This window comes from Canis lupus, chromosome 7 (assembly GCF_003254725.2).
Source record: "Canis lupus dingo isolate Sandy chromosome 7, ASM325472v2, whole genome shotgun sequence".
In the NCBI taxonomy this organism is placed as follows: domain Eukaryota; kingdom Metazoa; phylum Chordata; class Mammalia; order Carnivora; family Canidae; genus Canis; species Canis lupus.
Window position 1 is genome coordinate 39,840,826 of NC_064249.1, and position 26,809 is coordinate 39,867,634.

At 42.8% G+C, this 26,809-nt stretch overlaps 1 protein-coding gene and 1 long non-coding RNA gene across 2 annotated transcripts in view; one reads left to right on the forward strand and one right to left on the reverse strand.

Annotated features, from left to right (window-relative positions):
• The first annotated feature begins 345 nt into the window (after window positions 1-345).
• On the forward strand, window positions 346-13,682 carry LOC125755437 (uncharacterized). The gene is made up of 2 exons (XR_007412005.1): window positions 346-1,093; window positions 12,318-13,682. It is a non-coding gene; the product is annotated as an uncharacterized LOC125755437 (long non-coding RNA).
• Window positions 10,811-26,809, reverse strand: part of FBXO28 (F-box protein 28) — a 33,601-nt gene continuing 17,602 nt past the window's right edge. The window contains exons 3-5 of the mRNA XM_025430724.3: window positions 25,694-25,832; window positions 17,663-17,858; window positions 10,811-15,352 (exon numbers count right to left, since the gene is read on the reverse strand). Of these exons, the coding sequence (XP_025286509.1) occupies window positions 14,958-15,352; window positions 17,663-17,858; window positions 25,694-25,832 (730 nt within the window). The 3' untranslated portion in view covers window positions 10,811-14,957. The remainder of the gene's footprint in view (window positions 15,353-17,662; window positions 17,859-25,693; window positions 25,833-26,809) is intronic.

A 26,809-nucleotide genomic window follows, 5' to 3' on the forward strand; every position in this document is an offset into this window, starting at 1 on the left:
GCGGGGCTGCGGCTTCTCCCCCCCCGCCCCCTCCGCCCGCCGCCCCAGCCCCCGGCTCCTGCGCTGCGACCTCCTCCGCACCCCTGCGGCCAGGAAGGCCTCCAGAACCCGGTGGTGCGGCCAGGCGGGGCGGGGGAGGGGGTTTCCAGCAAGTCCACGGTGCCTGCCCACCCCCCCCACCCCCCCCACCCCGGCACCGCGGCTTCCTTGCGCTGGACCCGAAGGAGGGGTGTCTGTGCTGTCCGAGTGGGGGGACCCCTCGCCCGGCCCCTGGATGCTGTGCCCCTTCCTGTCCGCTCCAGGTCACCACCTGCTCTCCCACGTTGAAACGGGCGTCCCCTTGTGTCTTTTCAACACTGGGGCGGGCGGGGGGGGATCCGCAGTCTGGGTGGTCACTGTGGAGCCGCGGGGACCAACTCCCGTGTGGGCGTGGGTGGGGCCCAGCCCTCCTCCTCTATGGCTGCCTTCCCCGCCCTAGGTCCACCGGCCAAGACTTCCCATCAGCCCAGAGCATGTATCTCCCTGCCGTCCCTGGCACCCCAGGGTCCCTCTGAGGGTCCTGCTGGTTCTGGAAACTTCCTTCAGAGCTACCCACTTCTGTCATACGGCAGTCCTTCCCCTTTTGGTGTCAAGGAGAAATGAGGAGTGCCAGTCCTGGAGGGGGGGACTCGTCCCCCACCCCACTCCCAGGGCCCTTTGATTCATCCCCAGGCCCCTCTGCCCTGTCTCCTAGGAGCTCCTTTCTGCTTCAGGGGCTTTATGGGGCCCTTGAGAGAAGGCCTCTCCTCTGGAAAGCAGAAACTGAGCAGTAATGGCTGGGAACATTCCAGCCACTACAGATGGCAAACAGCCTTCCAAAGCTTCATGGCTGGGACCAGCACTTGCAGCTGGTCCGGCTCAAAAAATGTTTGCAGATTCTCAAGGACCCCAGTGACTGTATGGTGCCTAAAATTATTTTTAATTTTGAACAGCCTACCTGAGGATATGATCAGAAGTTGAGGCTTTGGTGCCACTCCCTACTTGGACTCTGGAGGCCTCACAGTGTTTGCTGATCCTGTGTGCTATCCACGGGTCCTGACCAGGCTCACAACGTGTAAGTGGGTCAGTCTTAGCTCCTTCTCTGACCCTCCATTTCTCGGGAGCTTGTGGGCTTGGTGGTCAGCAGCTGTAAACATGCACCCTGCAAGGGCGATAGCTCTAGTGATTATGAACAGGATCATTCCGAGCATCTGGAGTTCACTTCCAAGCCATGGTCCCCAAGACCCAAACCAATCCAAATCGATCATGTCAAAGACCCTAAACCTGAAGGAGCCACTTTTGTGAGTGTAGTGGCTTATTCAGTGACTTTATGTAGCTGAGTTTCAGGGCTTCCCCAGAAATGTCAGTCCAAGTGCATCAGGTGGTGTTGGCCACGGCACAGGCACCTCCTTGTTCAGCCAAGAGATCATCCAGAGCTATGCTATCATTGGGAACAACACTGGCCTTGCAAAGATGGCAACCACTGGTGAGATGTTTTTGTGACTTTCCATCTGATTTAGATAATCATAAGAACGTGGGGGTGTAACTGTCCTATGATGTGCATATTTATTTGTGTTTAATTGGGCAGGTGCAGTTATAATTGGAGAAAGATAAAAACAAGGCACTGGATGCTGTGGCCATGAGAGATTCCTTAAGTGACTTCTAAGGTGGAGGGAGGAATAGTTAGAAAGGAGATTGGTCACAGGGAGGACCAGAGGTCTCTAGCATCACGGACAGATAGGAGTTTTTTTATGACAGATCCAGCAGTCTGAAAGGTTACCCCAGGAGATACAAAAGATGGTGTTATCTTTCAAGGCCAATGCCAGTGTAAAGGAGAAGAAAGAGAAAAGAGTGTTTCATGTTTACAGTATGAGGGCTTGATCTGGCATCTCGGAAAGAAGCAGTTTACATCTATGATGTGGCTACTTCTCTTCCTCATCAGTTTGCTTCAGAGGTCTCCAGGGTCTGCAAAGGACCGGATGTCAGGTGGAGCCTTCTTTAGCTGAGATGTGTACCAAACATTCAAGTCACTAATGTGTGGCTGCCATCTGAGTAGTGAGGACAACTGGTGGTCCTTCCATGGGGATTTGAGAGCAGGCTTTGTTCCCAGTGATTGCAAATCAGAAGGGTGGGAGAGGATAGGAAACATTAGTTTGGAGAGTCATAGCCAGATATTTCAGCTAGAAGAATTCGAGATCCAGTCCAGTTTACAGGTATAGAACAAATCCTCAAAGACAGCAAGACTAGAATTTAATGTCTACACAGGTGCAAACATAATTTTTCTCTCCATAATCACTTTTTTCCTCCCAGATAATCACAGTAAAATGATTTGTTTTTATTAAACCAGGTCTGATTATTTACATAGCGCAGCAAGAAGAGCAATTGACCATGTAAACTCTTTTAAAGGCTGCTTTGCTTGGACTTTTTCATTAGGAATTTCAGATTGAGGGGGCCCTGGGTGGTTCAGTGGTTGAGCGTCTGCCTTTGGCTCAGGTCATGATCCGGGGTCCTGAGATTAAGTCCCACATCAGGCTCCTTGCAGGGAGCCTCCTCTGCTTCTCTCTGCGTGTCTCTCATGAATAAATAAATAAAATCTTAAAACAATCCAGCCAAAAACAAAACAAAACAAAACTACCAAACAACAACAACACCCCCCCCCCAAAAAAAAAGGTATTTCAGATTGAACTTTTAAAAGCTTCTGAGGCCAGGAAGCCAAGCCGAGGATTGTCATCAGATGTTACCTGCAATACTTATAGTTTGGGTGAATTCCTCTCTTCTTGAGATTCCCCCCAAATATCCTGAGGTTTGTAGGCCTACCAGGAAGTGACTTCCTTACTTACCTGACAAGGCTGCCAAGAACCGTGTGAGCAAGATTCCAGGTGGATTTATCCGAGCAGTGTGGTCATATCTGAGTCTTTGCATGTCTCTCTCAAATATGACATTCAAGCTAAACCCTTGATAATATAACCAGTGTTTCCTGTTGTGTCCTGTTACAAAGAGAACAGATTCTTACTGAACCTATGCAAATAACTACCTATATTGGCGTGAAAAGAATACTCAAGGAGATCCCTGGGTGGCTCAGCGGTTTGGCACCTGCCTTTGGCCCAGGATGTGATCCTGGAGTCCCAGGATCAAGTCCCACATTGGGTTCCCTACATGGAGCCTGCTTCTCCCTCTGCCTGTGTCTCTGCCCTCTCTCTCTCTCTGTGTGTCTCTCATGAATAAATAAATAAAATCTTAAAAAAAAAAAAAAGAAAAGAATACTTAAGAGTTTCTGAATTCTGGAGGGAATAGGTGCAGAGAACAGGTTAAATATTTCATCTTTGTTTACAAATCTATACTTTAGCAAATTGCTGTAAGTCACAGATAATTTAAGAGAAGACATTTCCTTAAGTTAGGAAGAATAAAACATTAAGCAGTCAGCAGTGTTTCAAACAAAAAGTAAAAAATTATAATCATCCTCATAAGTTCGTTCAGCCCCATACAACTTGCTCTGCTTGAAACCAGTTTTTCTATTAGTTCTGGAAATTATTTTTTACAATTTATTTTTTAGTAATCTCTACACCCTACACGGGGCTCAAACTCATGACTCCAAGATCAAGAGTCACATGCTCTACAGACTGAGCCAGCCAGGCACCCCAGTTCTGGAAATTTGTACCCAGTTTAGTTTTATGATTTTATTTTATTATTTTATTTTTTTAAATAAATTTTTATTTATTTATGATAGTCACACACAGAGAGAGAGAGAGGCAGAGACACAGGCAGAGGGAGAAGCATGCACCAGGCTCCACGCACCGGGAGCCCGACGTGGGATTCAATCCCGGGTCTCCAGGATCACGCCCTGGGCCAAAGGCAGGCGCCAAACCGCTGCACCACCCAGGGATGCCCTAGTTTTATGATTTTAAAGTTATCAGAAAAACTTGTACTTTTAGGGATGCCTGGGTGACTCAGGGGCTGACCATCTGCCTTTAGCTCAGGGTGTGATCCTGGGGTCTTGGGATCAAGTCCCACATCAGGCTCCCTGCGAGGAGCCTGCTTCTCCCTCTATGTCTCTACCTCTCTCTGTGTGTCTCTTATGAATAAATAAAATAATAAAATATTAAAATAAAAGGAGGGCAGCCCAAGTGGCTCAGCAGTTTAGCACCGCTTTCAGCCCAGGGTGTGATCCTGGAGACCCGGGATCGAGTCCCATATCAGTTTTCCTGCATGGAGCCTGCTTCTCCCTCTGCCTGTGTCTCTGCCTCTTTCTCTCTCTCTGTCTCTCATGAATAAATAAATAAAATCTTTAAAAATAAAATATAATTACATTTTAAAAAAAGAAAAACTTGTACTTTTTGAAGTCTTTTCCATGAATCTCTTTGAAGATGAAACATTTTGCAGGAACACTTTAGGAAAAGTACTGGAGTAAAACAACAAAATAACTTTTTAGTAATAGCCATTCTGACAGGTGTAAGATGACATTTCATTGTGGATTTGACTTCCATTTCCCTCATGGTTAGTGATATTGAGCATTTTTTATGTGTTTTTTGGCCATCTATATGTCTTCTTTTTCCTACCAGTTTCTGAATATCAACTTCTAATTCGGACCATTTCTGACCACAGAGCTACTCAAAAAATCCTTTCAAATGAGAGCGTGTGGATGGATAAGTCAGTTATGCATCTGACTCTTGATTTTGGCTCAGGTCACGATCTCAGGGTCATGAGATCAAGCCCTGCATCAGGCTCCGTGCTGAGTGTGGAGACTGCTTGGGATTCTCTCTGCCCTCTCGCTTTGCCCCTCTTCTACTCATGCACACACGCGTTCACTGTCTTCCTCTATTAAAACAAATATCCTTTCAAATGAAACTTATTACCATTCCCATCCCCACCTGACTTGTATTTTTCTGTATTTCCCCAGGCAATAATTTTCTTCAACTTATATTTTTAAGCCAAAGAATTGCCACCCTCCCTGCCCCCATGAAAACCTGATAAAAAGGGAGCTGCTATGGTTAAAGTATAAAAGTTGGCCAGACATAGACAAAAAATAACGGGCATTAACAGAAGCTGAAGGAAGCAGGAAATAGGGAGCTATTGTTTAATGGGTATAGAGTTTGTGTTTGATATTAGAAGAAAGTTCTAGCACTGGATAGTGATGATGGTTGTACCACACTGTGAATATACTTAATGCCAATTATACACTTAAAAATGGTTAAAATGGTAAAGTGTCTTTTTTTTATTTTTTATTTATTTATGATAGTCACACACACAGAGAGAGAGAGGCAGAGACACAGGCAGAGGGAGAAGCAGGCTCCATGCACTGGGAGCCTGATGTGGGATTTGATCCCGGGTCTCCAGGATTGCGCCCTGGGCTAAAGGCAGGCGCTAAACCGCTGCACCACCCAGGGATCCCTAAAGTGTCTTATGTATATTTTATCATACACACACACAATTGAAGAATAGAGACATCAGAGAAATGTGAGACACCACTAAAATAATCAATATACATGTAATGGGAATGTAGTCAAATTTTTTCAAAGAAAGAAATAATTGAAAACCACCCAGATATGCTGGAAAACATTATTCCCTACATCCAAGAAGCTCAGTGGACACCAAGCTCATGGATTTGGTGGAAAAAAGAAGAGATCAATGCCCAGACACATCATTATGTCATTTACATCAGTAAAATGCTGAAACACAAGGAGAAAATCTTGAAAGAGCAAGAGAAAAATGACTCATCACATACAAGGAGACCCCACAGTTGTCAACAGCTGACTCCTCCTCAGAAGCAATGAAGACCAGAAGGCAGTGGGATGGCATAGTCAATGTGCTGGTGGGGGGTGGGGGGAAGCATCCTGGCAACTAAGAATCTTATATCCAGCAAAACGATCTTTCAGATATGAAGGTAAATATTTCCAAATAAACATAAACTGAGAGAATTTGTTGCTCAAAGAGCCATTTGCTAAGAAATACTAGAGGAAGTTCTTCACACTGAGAGCAAATGACTCCAGAATATAACCAGAGGCCACTGGAAAAAATAAAAAGCACTAATAAAGGTAAGTAATTATAAAAGCTAGCATAAGCACTTATTTCTTCTACTTTCTTAATGATTTAAAAAGCAATTGTACAAAGCAATATGCATATAGTTGTATTGTTGGCCCGATAGCATATACAAATGTAAAATAATAACAACACATGTGATTGGAGCAAAGCTGCCTTGGAACAAGGAAATGAAACCAGATGGCAACTCAAATCCACAGAAACAAATGAAGAGAAATGAAAATGGTAAATAAAGCGAGTATAACAAAATCCATATACAGTCTCTCTCATCTTAGTTTCCTTCTGAGGCACAAAATTACATAAAGTAACAATTATAACTATTTAGGACTAGTAACATACACAGATGTAATATGTTTAACGATCATAGCACAAATTGGAGGAAAAGGAAATGGAACTATATAGGAGTATAAGGTTAGAATAAACTTGCAATATTTTGATAAGTTGTGTATGGTAAGCCCCTAGACCAACCATTATGAATTTAACAAAAACATGTAGTAGAAAAAAATCATTAAAGGAATTAAAATTTAACACAATTTTCATATAATGAAAATATTCACTAAATACAGAAGAAATCAGTAAGGAGGAATAGAGGGGGGAAAAGACATGAGACATAAGAAATAAAAGTAAGGGCAGCCCCGGTGGTGCAGTGGTTTGGTGCCGCCTGTAGCCTGGGGTGTGATCCTGGAGATGCGGGATCGAGTCCCACATTGGGCTCCCTGCATGGAGCCTGCTTCTCCCTCTGCCTGTGTCTCTGTCTCTCTCTCTCTGTGTGTGTGACTATCATAAATAAATAAAATCTTAAAAAAGAAAGAAAGAAAAGTAAAACAGCAATAATAAATCCAACTATATCAACAATAACATTAAATGTGAATGGATTAAGGAATCTAATAAAAAGGCAGAGATTGACAGACTAAATAAAAATATAAGCTCCAATAGAGATCTCCCTTGACTTCTGATAGGGTTATGTTGTAATAAACCCATAGTGAGTTAAAAATATAAACCATAAGTCAAAATACATTTGGGGCACCTGGCTGGCTCAGTTGGTGGAGCATGTGACTCTTGATCTTGGGGTTATAGGTTCAAGCCCCATGTTGGGTGTAGAAATGATTTTTAAAAATAATTTTAAAATATATTTAATATACCTAACCTACAGAACATCATAGCTTGGCCTTACCTAGTTTAAATGTGCTGAGAACACTCACGTTGGCCTATAGGTGGGCAAAACTACCTGTTTTATTTTTTATTTTTTTTAATTTTTATTTATTTATTTATTTATGATAGTCACACAGAGAGAGAGAGAGAGGCAGAGACACAGGCAGAGGGAGGAGCAGGACACAGGCAGAGGGAGGAGCAGGCTCCATGCACCGGGAGCTCGACGTGGGACTCGATCCCGGGTCTCCAGGATCGCGTCCTGGGCCAAAGGCAGGCACTAAACCACTGTGCCACCCAGGGATCCCAAAACTACCTGTTTTATAATAAAGTGTTGAATATCTCATGTAATTTATTGAATATAGCGTACTGAAAGTGAAAAGCAGAGTGGTTGTATCAGTAGTTTACACCCACGATCACATGGCTGACTGGATGCTATGACTTGTTGCTTCTGCCCACCATCACAAGACAGTGTTGTCTCAGACAGGAAAAAATGAAAATTCAAAGTATGGTTTCTACTGAATGCATATTGCTTTCACACCACTGTAACGTCAAAAAATTGTTAGTTGAACCATTGTAAGTTGGGGACTGTCTATATAGAGTGACTGCAAAAGAGACACTTCAGATTCAGAGATGCAAATAACTCGAAAATAAAATAACGAGAAAAGATATTTCATGCAACCCAAGAAAGCTGAGTGGTTCTGCACATGCCAGACACAACAGACTTTAACATTGAGATAAAGGAGCACCTGTGTGGCTCAGGTGGTAAAGCGTCTGCCTTTGGCTCAGGTCATGACCTTAGGTTCCTAGGATGAAGCCCCATGTCGGACTCCCTGCTCTATGGGGAGGAGTCTGCTTCTCCCTCTCCCTTTGCTGCTCCCCCTACTTGTGCTCTCTCTCAAAAAAATAAATGAAATCTTTAAAAAAAAAATGAACAGAGATAAAGAGGGTCTTTTTCTAATGATAGCATAGCTGATAGAACTCAGGGGTCAGGACAATTCAACTATAATAGCTGGAGACTTGAATTTCCCACTTCCAATAGGGCAGAGAACAATCAGACAGGAAGAGAAGACTTGGAAACTCTATGAGCCCCCCAGATCTACAAAATATCTACAGAAGACTCTACACAAAACAGCAGGATACATATTCTTCCTGGGTACAACAGGAAATGTCCTCTCAGATACACCCCATTCTGGGTCATAAACTAAGCTTTGAAAAGTAAAGAGGTCTGCAATGATGGTATGGTTCCTGACTACCGGGGAATGAAATTTGTTTTTGTTTTGTTTTTTAAAGATTTTATTTATTTATTCATGAGAGACAGAGAGATGCAGAGACATAGGCAGAGGGAGAAGCAGGACCCCCGCAAGGAGGCTGATGCGGGACTTGATCCCGGATCCTGGGATCATGCCCTGAGCCAAAGACAGATGCCCAACCACTGAACCACCCAGGCGTCCCTGGGGAATGAAATTTGAAGTAAAAAATGGAAAGAAATTTGGGAAACTCATGTATATGTGGGAATTAATCAACACAGTCCTAAGTAACCAAGAAGTCAAAGTCACATAGAAAACCAGAAAATATTTGAGATGAATGGAAATTAAGACACAGTGCACAAAAAGTGGTGGAACTCCGCCCATCAGTGCTTCGAGGGAAATCTGTAGTTGTCAATGCCTCTCATTTTCCCCAATTTTGTTTTTACTGTGGTAACATACACACAACATAAATTTCCTGCCTGAACCACTTCAGTGGTATAAAGTCCATTTGTATTGTGCGATCATCACCACGAGCCAACTTCTGAACTGTTTCCCTCTTGCAAGATGGAAACTTTGCCCCTCACCGCTCTCCCCATCCCCTGGTAGCCATCATTCTACTTTCTGAGCCTAGATTTTGACGAATCCAAGTATGCTATATAATAAAGACAGTATTTGTCTTTATGTGACTGGCTTCTTTCACTGAGTAGGATGCCCACAAGGTACATCCATGCTGTAGCAGACGTCAGAATCTCCTTTCTTTTGAAGGCTGAATATATTCCATGGTATGCACACGCTGTCAGTGGACATGCTGGTGGTTTCCACATTTTAGCTATGGCAAATAGCTTCTATGAACACGGTATACTAATATTCTCTTCAAGACCCTGCTTTCCAATGCTTCTATATACCCAGACATGGCATGGCTAGGTCATGTGATCATTCCGTTTTTAATTTTTTTAGTGTTTGACAGTTTATTTAAAGGATATGATGAAGGATATGAATCAGTAGCCGATAGAATTGACGCACAGGGTTAGGCATGGGAAAGGGGCTTGGAACGTCCCCTCCAGCCACATTTCACAGGTTCACCAACCCAGGAGCTCAGATTTTTAATTTTTTTTTCTTCAGATTTTTAATTTTTTGAGGACTCACCAAACTGTTTTCCACAGCAGCTGTACCACTTTATTGCTGCCAACAGGGCAGGATAATTCCAGACTCTCCATCCTTGCCAATATTTGTGATTTTCTGTTTTTTGTTTTTTAAATTTAGTAGCCATCATAATAGATGAGAGGTGGCATCTCATTGTAACTTTGGTTTGCATTTCCCTAATGGGTGCTGATAAGCATGTGCTTCTTGGCCATTTGTATATATCCTCAGGAGAGATGTCTATTCAGGTCTTCAGTTTTAAATTGTTTGGTTTTTTGGTTTTGTTTTGTTTTGTTTTTTACTGCTGAAGTTTAGGAGTTCTCTATACGTTGTGGATATGAACTACTTATTAGATACACGATTTGCAAATAATTACTTCCATTTTGTGGGTGGTTTTTTAATTGTTGATAGTGTCTTCTGATGCAAACTTTAAGTTTTCTTGGAAGTCCAATTGGTGAGATTGATTTGTATGTTTTCATTTCATCGAAATTCTGAACATTGGTTTTAGAGCTGGAGGGAATTTTGAAAAGAGAATTGATGTTCGTCCCTGACAGGGCAAAAGAACTGGTGGTGAACACTCTTTTGAACTGATTGGCAACATATACTAGAGTACGGCAACTATGGACTTGTGTTGGTGGCTTCAGACCCCATCTACTGTTAGGACTGCCTCTTGTACAGGACTGCAGGTCCCAGAAGCCTTGAACGTGTTCCACCTGCATGCTTCGGATCAATCTATTGCCAAGAAACTTCAGGACAAAAGTTATCTTTTCCAAGCGCAGCCTTTTTGGGCTATTAAGTTCTTCTATGTGTTATTCTTGACAGTGGCAGTTTGGTCATTGACTGGTTCTAGTAGATGTATGGAATGTTCATCTATATATTTATTATTAAAACTAGAATTACTGTAATCTAGAGTCTCAAAGCTCCCCACTGGTTTAGGATGTAGTACAGCATGGTGGGAAGTACAGAAGCTTTGGCGGCAGGCAGGTCTGTGTTCAAATCCCACTTAGGCACTTGGTTGAATATTGTGAATGTGCAGCTTACCCCGTGTTCATGTTCCCTAGGGTGCACCTGCTTTCTAGGGCGGCTATGAAGACCAGGACCCGTGGAACACACACAACACATGGTGTTTCCGGAGGTGGTAGCTAGTTATAGCGGTGTTTGCTAGAAGTGGAGCTCCATCACCTTTTGTGCATGAAATACAAAGAAAACAAGTAGCGTTGGTTACAACACATTTATTTACGTACCCTGTTGTGTGAGCGGGAGGTGCTTTTCATTTCCAATAATTGAATTAGGTTATAACAATTAAAATTCCAGAAGGCAAACTAGTAACTCATTGTTGCTCATGAGCATAAGTAAACAGACATGGTACCACATAAGGAATTTCAAACACTTCTAAACTTTTGGTATAGCTTTGAATATGGACCGGTATACTTTGGCAATTGACCCAATAGATTTCCAATATGCTTCTAAAATCCCATGGTTCTCTCCAGACACAACAGGACAAGTTTAACTTTTGATTTTAGCAATTTAGCAATTATTCTGAGCAAGCTGGAAAAAGCCAACATTACTTGGGCCTATCATACTTGCCACAGATACAATGCACTATTAAAAATAAAATGGTGGGCAGCAGTTGACTGATTGCCAGTTTAATTTTTTTGATTGCTTCAGTATTTTTTGGAAAATAATTGATCCCTGATGGCAGGCTACTGAAGCTTGTCATTTCCGGGGTGTTTTAACTTACTAATCTTTTGTGGACTAGTTAAAGGGACTCAGATATTGAGAAGTTGGATGGCATTATCAGATTGGATTTCACATCATCTATTAGAAATAGCCAGTTACAAGCCAGGATCCTATGGGACATCTACCTTTCAGAATGCTTTTATTCCCGGCTCCAGATCGTACTTACTTATTTTTAGAGGGTTGGATAGGTGTCAACAAATGGGTACACACCACTAGGGCAGGATGTAAGAATGTGCTGATCACCAAGAATGAGATTTTACATTACATTAAATTAAAATTCTATACTGTTGGAAACAGAGAAGATCGGGAGTTCCTAGATCCTAGAAAAATATTATGGCTAAGGAAATAGAGAACTCAGGAAAGGGATCCACCTCCAAGAAACTCTCTCAGTAAAACAGAATTAAGTGCCCTGTCTCAGGAAACAGTTTATTACTAATAAGGAACTGGGACATCATACATTGTTTCTTTGGAGACTAAAGTGCAGGCTATGAAATGGCATAGAAAACAATGCAAAAAATAGTGCAATCTCAAGGTGCCATGGTTTTTGCTTCTTACACATAGCCTCTGTTCATATGTCCATCTTATCTAAAAAAAAAAAAAAATCCAGCTATAGTGACACCTTTAGCTTATTTATTTAGTCATGACTTATACTGTTTGACCCACCTTTGGGGCTACATAGAATATTTCAACATGTTAACAAGTAGAATAGAGCATACATCTTGAAACTACTAAATAGAGATTAAGGCAAGCCCCTTATAATTCAGTACTCCAAAAACCACGTTTTACAAAGAAAACAAAAAAGAAAAAAGCTGCTTCTAAAACCAGTGGCTTTAGACCAGATGGCACCCCAATGGTTTTTAAAACAGTATGATTAATTAGTGAGTTTGTGTCTGCCCCATTATTTCCAGGCTCTGTACAGCAAAATAGGAGCTTGAAAAGCAGCAAGTTCTGTAATCTCATGTCCTGAAATCATTTGTATTTCAGATTATGTGAAAACCAGACCAAATCTGTGTGGGAGAGATGTGGAGGGCCCTGTGCCTGTGAGGCAGGGGCAAGTCCCCTTGTGTCTGGGTCAGTGGTGCTGGACCATAATCAATTCACAAGTGGGAGTGGACCTGTCAGCACAGAAGTCTCTGAAAAACAGCCAAGGAAGATGACATGGGTGACTCAGGGACTCTTAATCAAGGACAACATGACGCTAACAGCACTGAAACCCCTGGGGTCTAACCCTCAGGTGAGATGGCTCCTCCTCAGGGGCTCATCCACAATTGACATGTCAGTTTCAGTTGGTCAAAATAATTTGTGATTTGTCAAACCCTAAATCCCACTATGTGATCCAAAAGTTAAGTGTAAGAGCTATTGAATCGGTCAAGGCCACAGCCTCACACGATTTTTGGCAAGACGCCTTAAGGAAGATTAAGACTTGAATGGACAACCGTAGTGCGTACAAGTGGGGCCCATGGACCTTATGGACAGTGACACGTGTATCCTGCAGAAACCTGGATTCCGAAACTCAAAATCTACCTTCTGATGGTGTGAAAGCCAAATACTCATGTTAACGAATGGAAGACTCTACATACATTTGGGTATCTATGTGTGGTTTAAAAAGCAATCCAAGAAAGTGGAAATAATTTATTAACAACTGTTAGTCATCTGAGGTCCTATCCCTTTGATGCATTAAGGATCCTACTTTGTAAACCTGTAAACATGTTACCTGGTTACTCTAGCATCTTCCTATTACCAGGAAGGCGGAATATTAACAGCCATGAGTACTCCAGCAGGCCTGCTCCAGAGTCAGGACAATATGGCTCAATCCTAGGATTACAAAAATGACACCTGCCAAGAAAACAAGTTCCAGACGGGGACTTTTATGGATGACCTTGGCTGACAAATGTTTTTTGGAAATTGTTTATTTTAAAATTACCTTCCCAACAAACCATGAAACACTTGGATGTTATATGGTTTTTTTCACTGAAAACATACTACATTGTAAATGGGAGTTTCCAAGCCAGACAGAGAATTGATCAAAATCTAAGGACAGTATTATGTAAGGAAAATATTAAAAATGGGTAAGAAAAAGTTTCATTTGGTGAGGTGATGTCATGGTGGGCGGATAAAAAGGGCGGCAACCTTGTGCTTTTGTTCCACTAAGGTACTTACCCAAACCTTAGGTTTCATGCAGGTGTCAAACTCCCACCTGGACAGGGGTCATTTCCTATATTACACCTAAGCCTATTTGAAATAACTGAAGCCCAAAGCAACAGTTGGTAAAAGTTGATAAAAGAACTTATCAAATAATAACTACATAATTTAGTACATGAAAATAAAATGAGGACAGTCATCGTTGAATGCCTCAAAAATATCCACCTGGGGAAAGTAACCACTGCACACGATTTGGAGGTGCTTAAAGTGACCGCTTAGAAGGGTGAACAGTGCAAGACATGCTTTTCCAGTTACACGCTCAAAACAGGAGTGCAAACGAAATTAAAGCTTTGTTTAAAGTTGTAGAATAAGGAAAGCTTGAAACTAATATTTAAATGCTTCCCTCAGGTCATCCCCCAGAAACAAAACGATCAAAATGCTTTCTCAGAGTACGCTTTTCTCCAACAAGCTTTCTTTCAATGGCAACACTGCAGCCCACGGCTGAATCCCCTACTCATACCCGCAGTGGTGAGGAAGGGACGCTACACCAGTCACCAGAGGTCCGACACTGATAGAGCCTGGGAGTTTGGGGTTCTGCCTCGGCCCATGTACCTGAACCCTAACGAAAACAGATGGGCTTCCATGCTCCCTGTTCCTGTGAAAGCAGAGGACAAACGGTCTGACAAATGCCTCCCTGGAGGCAAGCTGTCGTGGTGGTAGGAGATGTCAGGCGCTCTAATAAACTAATGCTGCTCTAAAAAGTGGAGAAGTATAGAGGTTCAAGGTCCATACCAGTGCAAGAGCTTCTTAAGTGAGCTGACTAGGCAATGCATGCATCCATGCAAATGGAGGACATGGCCCCAGAAGAGAAATGAAAACATGTATATAACAACTGGATAAGTCCCTTGCCAGTAGTTTATAAAAATAGATAGTCAATACTGTAGAGGCCCCTTCTACAGCCAACACTATGGAAGTCCGTTTTAGTTACCCATTACTTTGATACCAAAAAGCATTTACTACTTTTCAGACATTCCAGACAAAGGTCACTTATAACAAAAAGTCAACTTTTTTTTTTTTTAAACAAGATATTGTCCATTTAAAAAGTAGGTCTTTTCTTTCAAGTGAAACAGGACATTTTTCTGTATTAAACTTAACTTCTAGTCTGTCCAGACTGGTTTGTTTCAGATCCTTCTGTAATGTGCATATATGCAGAAACAAATAAACTTACTTTAGACATTATCTGCACAGAAAAAAGTTAACTCCTCAAAACATGATAGAACAGGTCTGGTTAGTACAAATCTATTGCAAAGTAAAAAGATTCTGTGCATCAGTTCAACTGGGAGAAGCAGGAAGAGTCCAAGCAGGAGTCGTGCTCCTTCCGAAGGCCTGGCAGCCTGGGGGGCACCGAGGCTCCCAGGTCCTGCAGGCAGAACCACTCAGCTGCTGAGCACGTCTTCCTCTGGCGCTGGAAACACTCCCCCTTTACTTTCTATTCCGGAGACGCTTTGATTTCCTAAGGGAGTCTATGGCTTCTGCTGCCTTCTTCCGTTTCCGAGGAGACTCTTCGTTGGCCCCTGACCCAGAGGAGCTCCCCACCGCACTCTCCATGACCTCCCGCAGTTTGCGCTCCAGCTCCGCCAGCCGTGCGTTCTGTTCGCCTATGATCTGGGTCTGCTCCAGCAGTTTCTGGTCCTGGTCCTGAAGTTGCTTCTGCTGCTCCTGCACTTTGGTGCGAAGCTCAGAGATCTCGCGCCTGAGAACAGTCACACCAGCGCCGTTGGTCTTGACCTGCTGCTGGAGTTTGGTGACCTCTTGTCTTGAGGGGTTCTGCTTGGAGAAGAGCTGCATCGTCGTGAGGGCTGCGGAAGGTCCTGGAACTGTGGAGACACAGTGTTAAATGGTCCATCAATCACTCAAAATGTCTCACTACCAGTAAGACTTCCGTCATGAAACTTACTCTGAAATAGAATGCCCTTAAAACATCACTTCAGATAATGTTCTCTCTGCAATCTACTTGGTTGAATGGATTAATCAGACAGCCCTGTCTTAGGAGTAAAGGAGTCTGAATTCTGATGCTTGGGTTCATCTGGCACCGTGTGGATTGCCAGTAATGGAGAACAACGTTTAACGGCATAAACTTGGACTAAAATATAATAAAACATTTTCAAGACCTACTAAGAAAACACTAGTAAAATTAGACTATTTTCTATCTTATTTCACAGGAGCAAACATAAACATTTGTTTTATAAGCACAGGCCTATTATGCCCTTAAGTTCTTTCAGCACTTAGCTCTATGCAAGAGTTTCAACTTTAGCCAGACAGGGAGGGATACCATCAAACAGTGGGTTACGTCACATACGATGACCACAAAGAATCTCCCATGTGACGCAGGAAGAAGGCTTTGGAATCATTCTGTTATAGGAATAAGAGAAGGTAACATTGGCATAAAAATCACTGCCATAAACTAATAACCTACTTTTTAAAAACTAAAAGAATTTTTTTTTAAAGATTTTATTTATTTATTCATGAGAGACACACACACACAGAGAGAGGCTGAGACACAGGCAGAGGGAGAAGCAGGCTCCATGCAAGGAGCCTGATGTGGGACTTGATCCTGGGTCCCCAGGATCACACCCTGGGCTGCAGGCGGCGCTAAACCGCTGCGCCACCGGGGCTGCCCAAAAACTAAAAGTCTTCTAAAAGAACCAGATGAATCCATTTATACCCTAAACCCATCATGACAGTTTTCTCTTTATACATATAAAGAACCAGGTTATTTCCTGCACCAATGCATTCTTCCTTCTCTCTCTGTTTACCTTCATCTAATTTCCACTAACACATCAAGGCTTAGATCAATTCTTCTTATTTCTTGTGAACTCTCAATGAGACCAGTCAACAAGGGTTCTAGCTTCCTTAAGATCCTTTCTCTGCTATTCATTAGGCATTTCCATGGACCCTTCTTTAAAAGATTTCTCTTACCAATGACCATTTAACTTTGAGTCTGGATATGTCTTACCTTTTGACATAATAAGGTCCTTGAGATCAAACACCATGTATTACACTTCCTTTTAGTCTCCACAGTACAAAGTACAGTGCTGTGCGCATAATAGGTACTCAATAAATAACTGACGTATTAATGCCGAGATGCTGTAGGCTTTATTATTCAATTACAGAAAGCCACTTGGTTACCCTACTGAGCATTCCAGGAAGCTATCTAATCCAAACAAAACAAAAAGTCTTACTAAAAACTTTTTCCTGATTTAAAGTATTTGCAAGGGTTGAAGATATTTTTAACAATTTAGTCTTTCAGTAGATAAAGGCACAAATCCCTCGGCTCTGATACACTTTTGCAAAATAGCTACCACAGAAGCAGTGATTGCGCTCAAAATAGCTTTATATACCCTGTTTTTTAAAGTAGGAGCCAGACACTCTAGGGGCTGAAATATTAAGTGAATATTCCATGAATAATTTTGGGGGGTTTTATCTGGTATATTTAATTCTGTTTTGGCATAACGGATATTAGCCAGACAGAATCAGCATTAAAAAAAAAAAAAAACCCAAAAACAAACAAAAAGCCAACAACAACAAAAAAACAAAAAACAACCACCCAAAAAACCCCACCCCAAACAACACCAACAACCCACAAAACCACCCATACATATATATGGCTTTTAGCCCAGAAATTCTTTTTTTTTTTTTTTTTTAAAGATTTTATTTATTTATTCATGATAGTCACACAGAGAGAGAGAGAGAGGCAGAGACACAGGCAGAGGGAGAAGCAGGCTCCATGCACCGGGAGCCCGATGTGGGATTCGATCCCGGGTCTCCAGGATCAGCCCCGGGCCAAAGGCAGGCGCCAAACCGCTGCGCCACCCAGGGATCCCTAGCCCAGAAATTCTAACAAATTTATTGTAAGTCCGTAGTTGTGGATATATATAAAGATTTAGCCACGAGATTGTCCTTCAAAGAGTTTAAACACTGAAACTAAAGACAAATGTGCTCAACAGTAGTGGATCAGTTATACATGTTATGGTCTGTAATCAACCTGTCATTAAAAATCATGTTGCAAATACATATTTACAGATACAGAAAAGGTGACAATGTATGATTAAGTGGGGGTGGGGGAGAGCAAGTTATGAAACTATATATGAATGTTACTTTAAATTGAACATAAGAACAAGAGCTACCTGGAGGAGAGCCCATGAGTCTTCCAGACACATCTGATCCTGGTAACTTTCTCTTGAGAATGGGCACGATCTTCTCATCGAAGTACTCCATTGCCATGGAGGAGATGTCCCTTAACTCCTGAAGTACCTCATGGGCTCGCTGAGGGGCTCTGGTAGAATTGACATATCTCAACACACGATAAATCTCATCGATCACCTAAAATAAGGAGTTCTCATTAGCACTTCCAATTCTGTGTTTAGAAAAAAATTGCTAAATAGGGAGAGAAGTGACAGCTTATTTTGCAATCCCTGTAAAGACCTATGGGGTGAACAACACCGTCTGTAACGCACAGCTTTTGGCTTGTTGAAATTCTTTGTGAGTTTCACAAACATATTTATTAGGATTTTCTGTAGCAGGTGCTGAGGCTAAGGAATCAGGGTGAATAAAAATACAGCTCTTGCTCTGATGGAAATCACAATGTAAGGGAGCGACAGGTTGTGTTACAAAGTGTTGGTATGAGCTGCTAGAGAAGCCTTAGGACTAAACAATGATACTGAATTCTGTCTGCGATGATGGGGAGAAGAACTGACCCAAAGCCCTGGGACCCAGCTCAATTTCCTGCTCTGGGACGAGGTGTTCTGGCCTCCAAGCTTTTCTTTCTCTTAAGACTTGCTATGGATTGGAATGAAGAGGGGAGGGGCAAGATGGCGGAAGAGTAGGGTCTCCAAATCACCTGTCTCCACCAAATTACCTAGAAAACCTTCCAATCATCCTGAAAATCTATGAATTCGGCCTGAGAATTAAAGAGAGAACACCTGGAATGCAACAGTGAGAAGAGTTCGCGCTTCTATCAAGGTAGGAAGACGGGGAAAAAGAAATAAAGAAACAAAGGCCTCCAAGGGGGAGGGGCCCTGCGAGGAGCCGGGCTGAGGCCGGGGCGAGTGTCCCCAGGACAGGAGAGCCCCGTCCCGGAGAAGCAGGAGCTGCACCAACCTTCCCGGGCGGAAAGGGGCTCGCAGGGAGTTGGAGCAGGACCCAGGAGGGGGGGGGGATGCCCTCGGGCTCCCCGGGACAGTAACAGCAACTGCGCGCCCAGGAGAGTGCGCCGAGCTCCCTAAGGGCTGCAGCGCGCACGGCGGGACCGGCGGGACCCGGAGCAGCTGGAGGGGCTCGGGCGGCGGCTCCGCAGAGGGGGCTGCACGGCCCCGGGAGCAGCTCGGAGGGGCTCGGGCAGAGGAAGAGGCTCCGTGCGGAGGGGGCTGCGCGGTTCCAGGAGCAGCTCGGGGTGCTCGGGCGGCGGCTCCGCGGAGGGGGCTGCGCGGCCCGGGAGCGCGAATCCACCAGCGCAGGCTCCGGAGCACAGGGCGCCGGGACACAGCCCAGGATCCCGCCTCCCCCAGGACAGGCAGAGGCTGGGAGGGCCCAGGACAGCAAGGACGCTCCTGCCCCAGCTGAGCAGATCAGCGGCCCCGCCCCGGAGCCTCCAGGCCCTGCCGACGGAGAGCTCCAGAGTTCCTGCGGGGGCTGAATCCAGGGCTCCAGAGCTGCCCCGCCACTGGGGCCGTTCCTCCTGCGGCCTCACGGGGTAAACAACCCCCACTGAGCCCTGCACCAGGCAGGGGCACAGCAGCTCCCCCAACTGCTAACACCTGAAAATCAGCACAGCAGGCCCCTCCCCCAGAACACCAGCTAGACTGACAACTTCCAGAGGAAGCCAAGGGACTTAAAGTACACAGAATCAGAAGATACTCCCCCGTGGTTCTTTTTTGTTTGTTTGTTCTGTTTTGTTTTGTTTTGCTTTTTGATTTGTTTCCTTCCCCCACCCCCCTTTTTTTCTCCTTTCTTTTTCTTTCTCTTCTTCTTCCCTTTTTTTTTCTTTTTCGTTTTTTTTTCTTCCTTTTTTTTCTCTTTCTCTTTTCTTTCCTTCTTTCTCTCCTCTCTTTTTCTCCTTTTCCCAATACAACTTGCTTTTGGCCACTCTGCACTGAACAAAATGACTAGAAGGAAAACCTCATCTCAAAAGAAAGAATCAGAAACAGTCCTCTCTCCCACAGAGTTACAAAATCTGGATTACAATTCAATGTCAGAAAGCCAATTCAGAAGCACTATTATACAGCTACTGGTGGCTCTAGAAAAAAGCATAAAGGACTCAAGAGACTTCATGACTGCAGAATTTAGAGCTAATCAGGCAGAAATTAAAAATCAATTGAATGAGATGCAATCCAAACTAGAAGTCCTAACGACGAGGGTTAACAAGGTGGAAGAACGAGTGAGTGACATAGAAGACAAGTTGGATTGGAATGAAGTCTCCTCGGGTCCCCCTCTCCTGCGATCACCAAAGGGGAGCAAGAGACCCCTTTTCACCTTAAGGGTCATCACAATGGGGAGACACAAGTGTAACAGACATGAGAAAGAAAGTTCTGACCACCTGGTTCCTTTTTTTTTTTTTTTTTTTTCTTGACCACCTGGTTCCTAATGCTCTTGCTGCACTGGTAGCTGAGCCTTCCCTGTACATTTTGGCCCTCAGCTCTAACCCTGAGAACTGAAAAATTACACCTGTAAACTAACTTGTACCACATTCTTATCTTTACTGATTTTGGCCTTTTAGATACAGCCTCAAAGCAAGGCATCTCTCCATTTGCTCAAGTCTTCAATTAAGAAAGTTAATGTTTCTAAATTTTACTAGAGAGAGAGAGAGAGATTAGGTTTAGTCAAGTGGTTGATAATCCAAGTTTTCAATAAAATTAAAAACAATGTCTTTCCTCTTTCCAAAGTTTTTTTTTTTTTTTTTTTTTAAGATTTTATTATTTATTCATGAGACACATACACACACAGAGGCAGAGATACAGGCAGAGGCAGAAGCAGGCTCCCAGCAAGGAGCCCTATGTGGGACTCAATCCCAGCTCTTAGGATCACGCCCTGAGCTGAAAGCAGATGCTCAATGGCTGAGTCAGGAGTCCCGTCTCTCCAAGTTACACTCAAAGGACAAGATGGAGGAGAAACTAACATGGCACCTGAGAACCACACTGCTTCTACCACTCGAGTTACTTATGGTTGCAATGGCACATATTAGAAAAGCATGGTATCTACCCAATTTTCAAAATATTTCAACCCCCTCAGTGGGTTTAATTACTTTCTGAAAATTACTGTAGCAGCAAGAATGTAATGGTGTGGTAAGTCTTGAGTCTACTGGAAAGATCACACACTTTAAGGCTGGGCACTAAATTTCTTTTTTTAATAGCTTGTGATTTTCTACTTCTCAGATCATTCCTTCAATTTTTTAAAAGTTTTATTTATTTTCAAAAATAATTTCTATTCCGAATGTGGGCCTTGAACCCAGGACCTCAAACCTCAAGGTCAAGAGTCACACGCTTCAATGACTGAGCCGACCTGAGTGCCCCTGGCCACTCAAACTCTTAGTGGCTGTTTCTATAGCTTTCAAATGTGCTGCGTGCTGATCCTACCTGAGCCTGAGGTGATAATATTTTAAAAAGTATGGTACCAACCAGATATGGTGAGTGAGCACTGCATCCCTAATGCTGGCAGCTCATGTTAACTAGCACAGACATGCTATGGATACGGCTGCAGTCTGTGGACTCTTGTGAGAGAGAATTTCTATTTTATGTCACTTGTTGAGCAAAGTTCCAAAGAAAAAACTGAACCTCTTTGTCCTCATTTTTTCTCACTTTCCACCTTTTTGTTCTACTTGAGATCTCAACCTTCCCTTCTACTCCTTTTATTTAATTCAACACTTCTTCCATATTTAAGAAATTTAAGTTCATTTAAAAACTTCTGTATTTTGGGGATGCCTGGGTGGCTCAGTGGTTGAGCGTCTGCCTTTGGCTCAGGGTGTGATCCTGGGGCCCAAGATCGATTCCCACATCAGAGTTCCTGCATGGAGCCTGCTTCTCCCTCTGCCTATGTCTCTGCCTCTCTGTGTCTCTCATGAATAAATAAATAAAATCTTAAAAAAAAAAAAAAAAACTTGTTATTTCTATGTGGCACATGTTTGACTCTATCCTTTTTTCTCTTAGAATATTAGTCATGGTTTCTTCTCTAAGGCTTATATCCTTGAATGGTTTTCTCAAAGATGTCTTCCCCCATTTGTGTTTCATATTAGTCTGATGATTCTCTGCTAGTATTTAAGAACCCAGCACAGAGACAGCTCACCAAAACCCCCTGCTTAGCCCAGATGGTGGGAGGGGTGGGGGTGGAGGAAGAGGGGCAGGGCAGGGACATCGTGAAAGGGGCATCCGGAAGGAACCCACGTTCTTCAAAAATGTGGAGATCAGGGTATACCAAGGCTGCACAGAAACTGCCCCATTAAGGAGGATACAGAGTCTAGCACAGCACTGGATGGGGCTCTGGACTGAGAGAGGGGCCACTGTATCAAAGTCACACTTCCTAATTTGGTAACCATGCTGCAGCTCAGTTAGAAAATGCTTACTCAAGAAATACATAAGAATATTTAAGAATAAAGGGTCACAGTTATCTCCACCATTTTCAAATGATTCAGAAAAAATACAACACATACTTACAGTGAGAATAAAAGCAAATGGGACGAAAGGTAAATAACTGTGGGATCTGGATAAAAGCCTATGAAAGATCCTCATACTACTCTTGCAGTTTTCATGCAAATGTGAAATTGCATCAAGAAGTTACCAAAAAAAGAGAAGAGATTACATAATGCCACACTGCCATCCTCTCCCCCTACTCCCTCCCCATCCGCCATCTCCCTGGCCAAAACATTAAAAACTAACCAACAAAACCTAATTTACAGATTTTAGGTTTGTTCAGGAACATCTGGACTTGTGACCTTGCATAATTACTTACACTGAAAACCCTGACTCTTGGGAACGCCTGGGTTTCACATTCCTAAGCAGGGCCACAAGCAGTGCTGAAGAACAGGCCTTACCTACATCTTCCTTCATCACTCTATTTCCCAGGACAGTCAGTTGGGACTGTCCCACACACTCCATGTGTGTTTCAGTATGTGTGAGATGCCACATGGACCCTCAACTGACTGTAAAAAGTGTGACTTCTCTGTCAGAAGACTTGAAAAATGTATAGAGGAGTGAGCTAGACACCCACAGCCTCCAGGTTCTGAGAGAAGATGGACGGAACGGCCACACGTGGTCAGGTTGGCAGCAGAGGCCCTACTGGACCTGCACTGTTTCTGTAAATAAAGGTTTATTGGAACATGGGCACACTCGTTTATTTCCCCACGTGCTGTCCACTGTTTCTCAGAGCTGAGGAGATATTATGAGCATAGCTCATATAAGCTATGTTTACCATAGATGTAAATTCTAACAAAACCACAAAAATGTGTTCTCCTATGAAGTATGAAAGTTCCTGAACTTTTGAGTAAAATCCAGAAGCAGGATCTGGTGGGACAGAAGAATTACCTAACATAGAAACCATATACCAGATCAAGATTAGATATTATACGGAGAGAGAATTATTTTATAGAACATACTCAGGCACGTGTGATTAAGTGCCGCGGCCTTCAGTTCTGAAGACAGAATGTGAGCAGTTTAAGGCTGAGAAGTACAGAAAGGGAGCAATCATAAAGCAACCCCAATGCTGCAGAGTGTGTTAAGTAAGCAGTTTTATTTTTGACTAAACAAGCTAAAAAGTACCAGCTACATGAGAATAAAAAAATAACATTCAGGGTGGTGCCTGCTGGCTCAGTAGAGCAGGCAACTCTTGATCTCGGGGTCATAAGTCTGAGCCCCACGCTGGGCTCAGGGATTACTTAATTAAAAAAAAAAAAAAAAGAAAAAAGTAATATTTTGAGTATACACAGTGTTTGTTATTTTAGGCAAAACATAAGCTATAAAAATGGCCCTTTTAAGAAACAAAGCAATTCAAGATGAATTAGGTGTGATTAAAGAACAAAAATTAGGGATCCCTGGGTGGCACAGCGGTTTGGCGCCTGCCTTTGGCCCAGGTCGCAATCCTGGAGACCCAGGATCGAATCCCACATCAGGCTCCCTGCATGGAGCCTGCTTCTCCCTCTGCCTATGTCTCTGCCTCTCTCTCTCTGTGATGACTATCATAAATAAATAAAAAATTAAACAAACAAAAAAAACCAAAAATTATTTCTGGGTTTTTTTGGTGGGGTTATTTTCAGGGTTACAGGAGAAAACCAAGGGTGAGTTTTTGTGAAGACAAGGGTACTCTTAAGGGAAAATGGAAGAAAACACTGAAGACGATAACCAGGCAATCAGAAGGCTCAAGTGAAGCTTCTGTGAAGTCACGTCAGCTGGCTGGGCCCGTGTTCTTACCGACGGGACAGGAACAGACCAGACCTTCCACGGCCGTGATGGGAAGGACATGAGTCAGTGCACATGAGTGTGCTCCGAGAATCACAAGTATTTCACGAATCTAAGATGAGAGCAAGGACAAGGGACAGGGATAGGTCTGTATTACATGCGAGGCTGGGTACAAAATCCCTTCCCAGCTGCTCCTCCACCGAGGGCACAGTGAGGGTTCTGGCTGAGGAGCTGCCTAGAGTTGATGCCGCAGTGACCTGCAATACCTTCAAAACTGAACAAGTTCTAAAAAACAAAAACAAAAACAAAAAACAAAACAAAAAAACTGAACAAGTTCTCCACACCTGCGGCCTTGGTTTTGTTATTTCGGTACCAAAATTAACATGTGAGTCAACAAAGACTTGCAAAAAACCCCAGCAAAGCTCGATTGGATTTGACCCTATTTGTTAAGACAGCAAAGAGCAGCGTTCCAAGTATGTGGTCCTGATCACCCAGAATGGAGATTGGCCACTTCTGTAAAGGCCATGTATGAAGTTGCTCAGGCTTTGCAGGCCACGTGGACTTAGCACAAACTACTCCACTCTGGTTCCTAAAGACTGGCTGAATTGTTTTTGACGTTATGGAATTGTGTTTCCTAAATATTCACATTCCTAACAATGAGATATGGGTTAAAAACCATGAGGCTGTAGGGGACAACCTATACTAGTTCAGTCAACCTCCCAGGAATACTTGAGAGTTGAGGCCTATCAATCAGATTTGGATACAATCTGGCATAAGAATCAGAATCTGAAGTTGCCAACTGGTCACCTTTTAAAGTTAAGTACCCTTCAGAAGAATTTGTAACCAAAAGGATGAAAGTGAGATATATTGAAGAATATTTTAAATAAAATAAGAAACAGGATACCCCACCAATAAACCTCACAGAAAACTGAAGACAGAGGATGTATATAGAAAATATTGCCAGTGTTAATTATCTACAGAAATAACATAAAGCTAACATTCGACTTTTTTCTAGGACTTGCTTAGTTCTGACCACATTAAATGGAATCTTCTGCCAGTATCAAGTAAGTAGCAAAAGGACCTTTCAATGCATCTCTACTTCTTCCACATACGATACACACAGATTTCATCTGAATTTATTCCCAATTCAAGAAGCAAGATACTACACATGTAGTATGCTGAGTGCTGGGGCCTTCAGGACTTGGTGACGGTCAATCTGCCACCATAGACTGCCTTCTGTGTTCATCACCACTATTCCTGCACTGCTATCCCGTATCTACACCTGCCTGATCTGGAAGGACCCAAGTCGTTCTCATGAAACACTTCTCACACGAAACAAACATCAGCTTGTCCCTCCTACTCCATCTCCCCCAAATCAGAACAATCCTAATCGCAAGGATAATACCTGTAAACTTGCTCACTGTCCATCCTAAACAAAGAGTAAAAGCCCACAAATGGGTTCTTTAGTAGGAACTCTTTTTTTCCCTTCATATTTATGGAAATAGCTTATTACCTGGAATAGAGGATGAATTCCTAACAAGCTTTTCTAAAGAACAGCAGGGCTTCTACTGCATGTTTCACAATGAGGTCTTTCAAAATGGAGATCACACAGAATATGGCTTTCTCTACCAGCTTCTCTACAGAAGCTGAACAAAGCCATTCACAGGAACTCATTCCAGAGAAGTAGAACAATTCTGACAGGTAAACAACTGCTTTAGAGTAATTTCGGTTTAAGCAGTGCAATCCAGCTGTTTTAGGTAAGCAGTTCTATTTTACCTTTCCTGGGATGAAGCAACAGAGATTGGAATCCACATACTTCATGAAAGTCATATTTAACAGTGAGAGCCTTGTTTCAACAGCAGCAAGGATGTCTGCGTGACGGGCTAACGAGTGGTTTCTTCTTTCTGACTCCCTCCTATGGTAAGAAAAAGCAACCATGAAAGAAGTACTGTGAATGAAAATGGTAAGCAACGAAAATGCCTTTAATGGGATTTCTAACAGTCTAACATAGACGGTTAATTCTGATATCTACAACTGGGTCATAATTTAACTGTAACGATCATCAAATTGCTATGTCCAGAAATCCCTCCCAAGGACTAGTACTCACTGATAAATTATTTGGGGGAGAAAAAAAAAATCTTTGTTTTTTGTTTTGGCTGTATCAGACCTGAGGGCTATTTGAATTAGAAAAATCAGAGAAATGAAAGAATTATGCAGGGATGTGTGGACAAGGAACTATGTTTTTACCCATAAAAGCAGCTCACTTAAACTTTTATTTACTTTATTTTTTATTTTTTCTCATTAAACTTTTGTTTTAATGGGTCTCAAAATTCTGTGACCGATTTTTGGTCAAGTTGTTTCCATTAAAAAGTACTGATTTTAAAAACTAATAACTTAAAACTGCCACACATGCAAAAAAAAAAAAAAAAAACAAGAAAAACAAATGGTCTACAAAACATTCTCCTTTCCTTCTGAAGGTTTTAGGGTGCATTGTTATCATTAACCAGTCTTTTACTATTAAACTTAAATGGCCAATTGACACAAACAGTTCTGAGACTGTTCTTCCACCACTGATAAGACTGGGGTGGCAGGTATTGGGGATAATATTCATTTAGCCTTCTGAGCTTTCTGGGCAGACTTGGTGACTTTGCCAGCTCCAGCTGCCTTGTCCACTGCTTTGATGACACGCACAGCAACCGTCTGTTTCATGTCACGAACAGCAAAACGGCCCAGAGGAGGATAGTCAGAGAAGCTCTCAACACACATAGGTTTGCCAGGAACCATATCAACAATGGCAGCATCCCCAGATTTCAAGAACCTGGGACCATCTTCCAGCTTCTTTCCAGAACGACGATCTATCTTTTCCTTCAGCTCAGCAAACTTGGCAAGCAA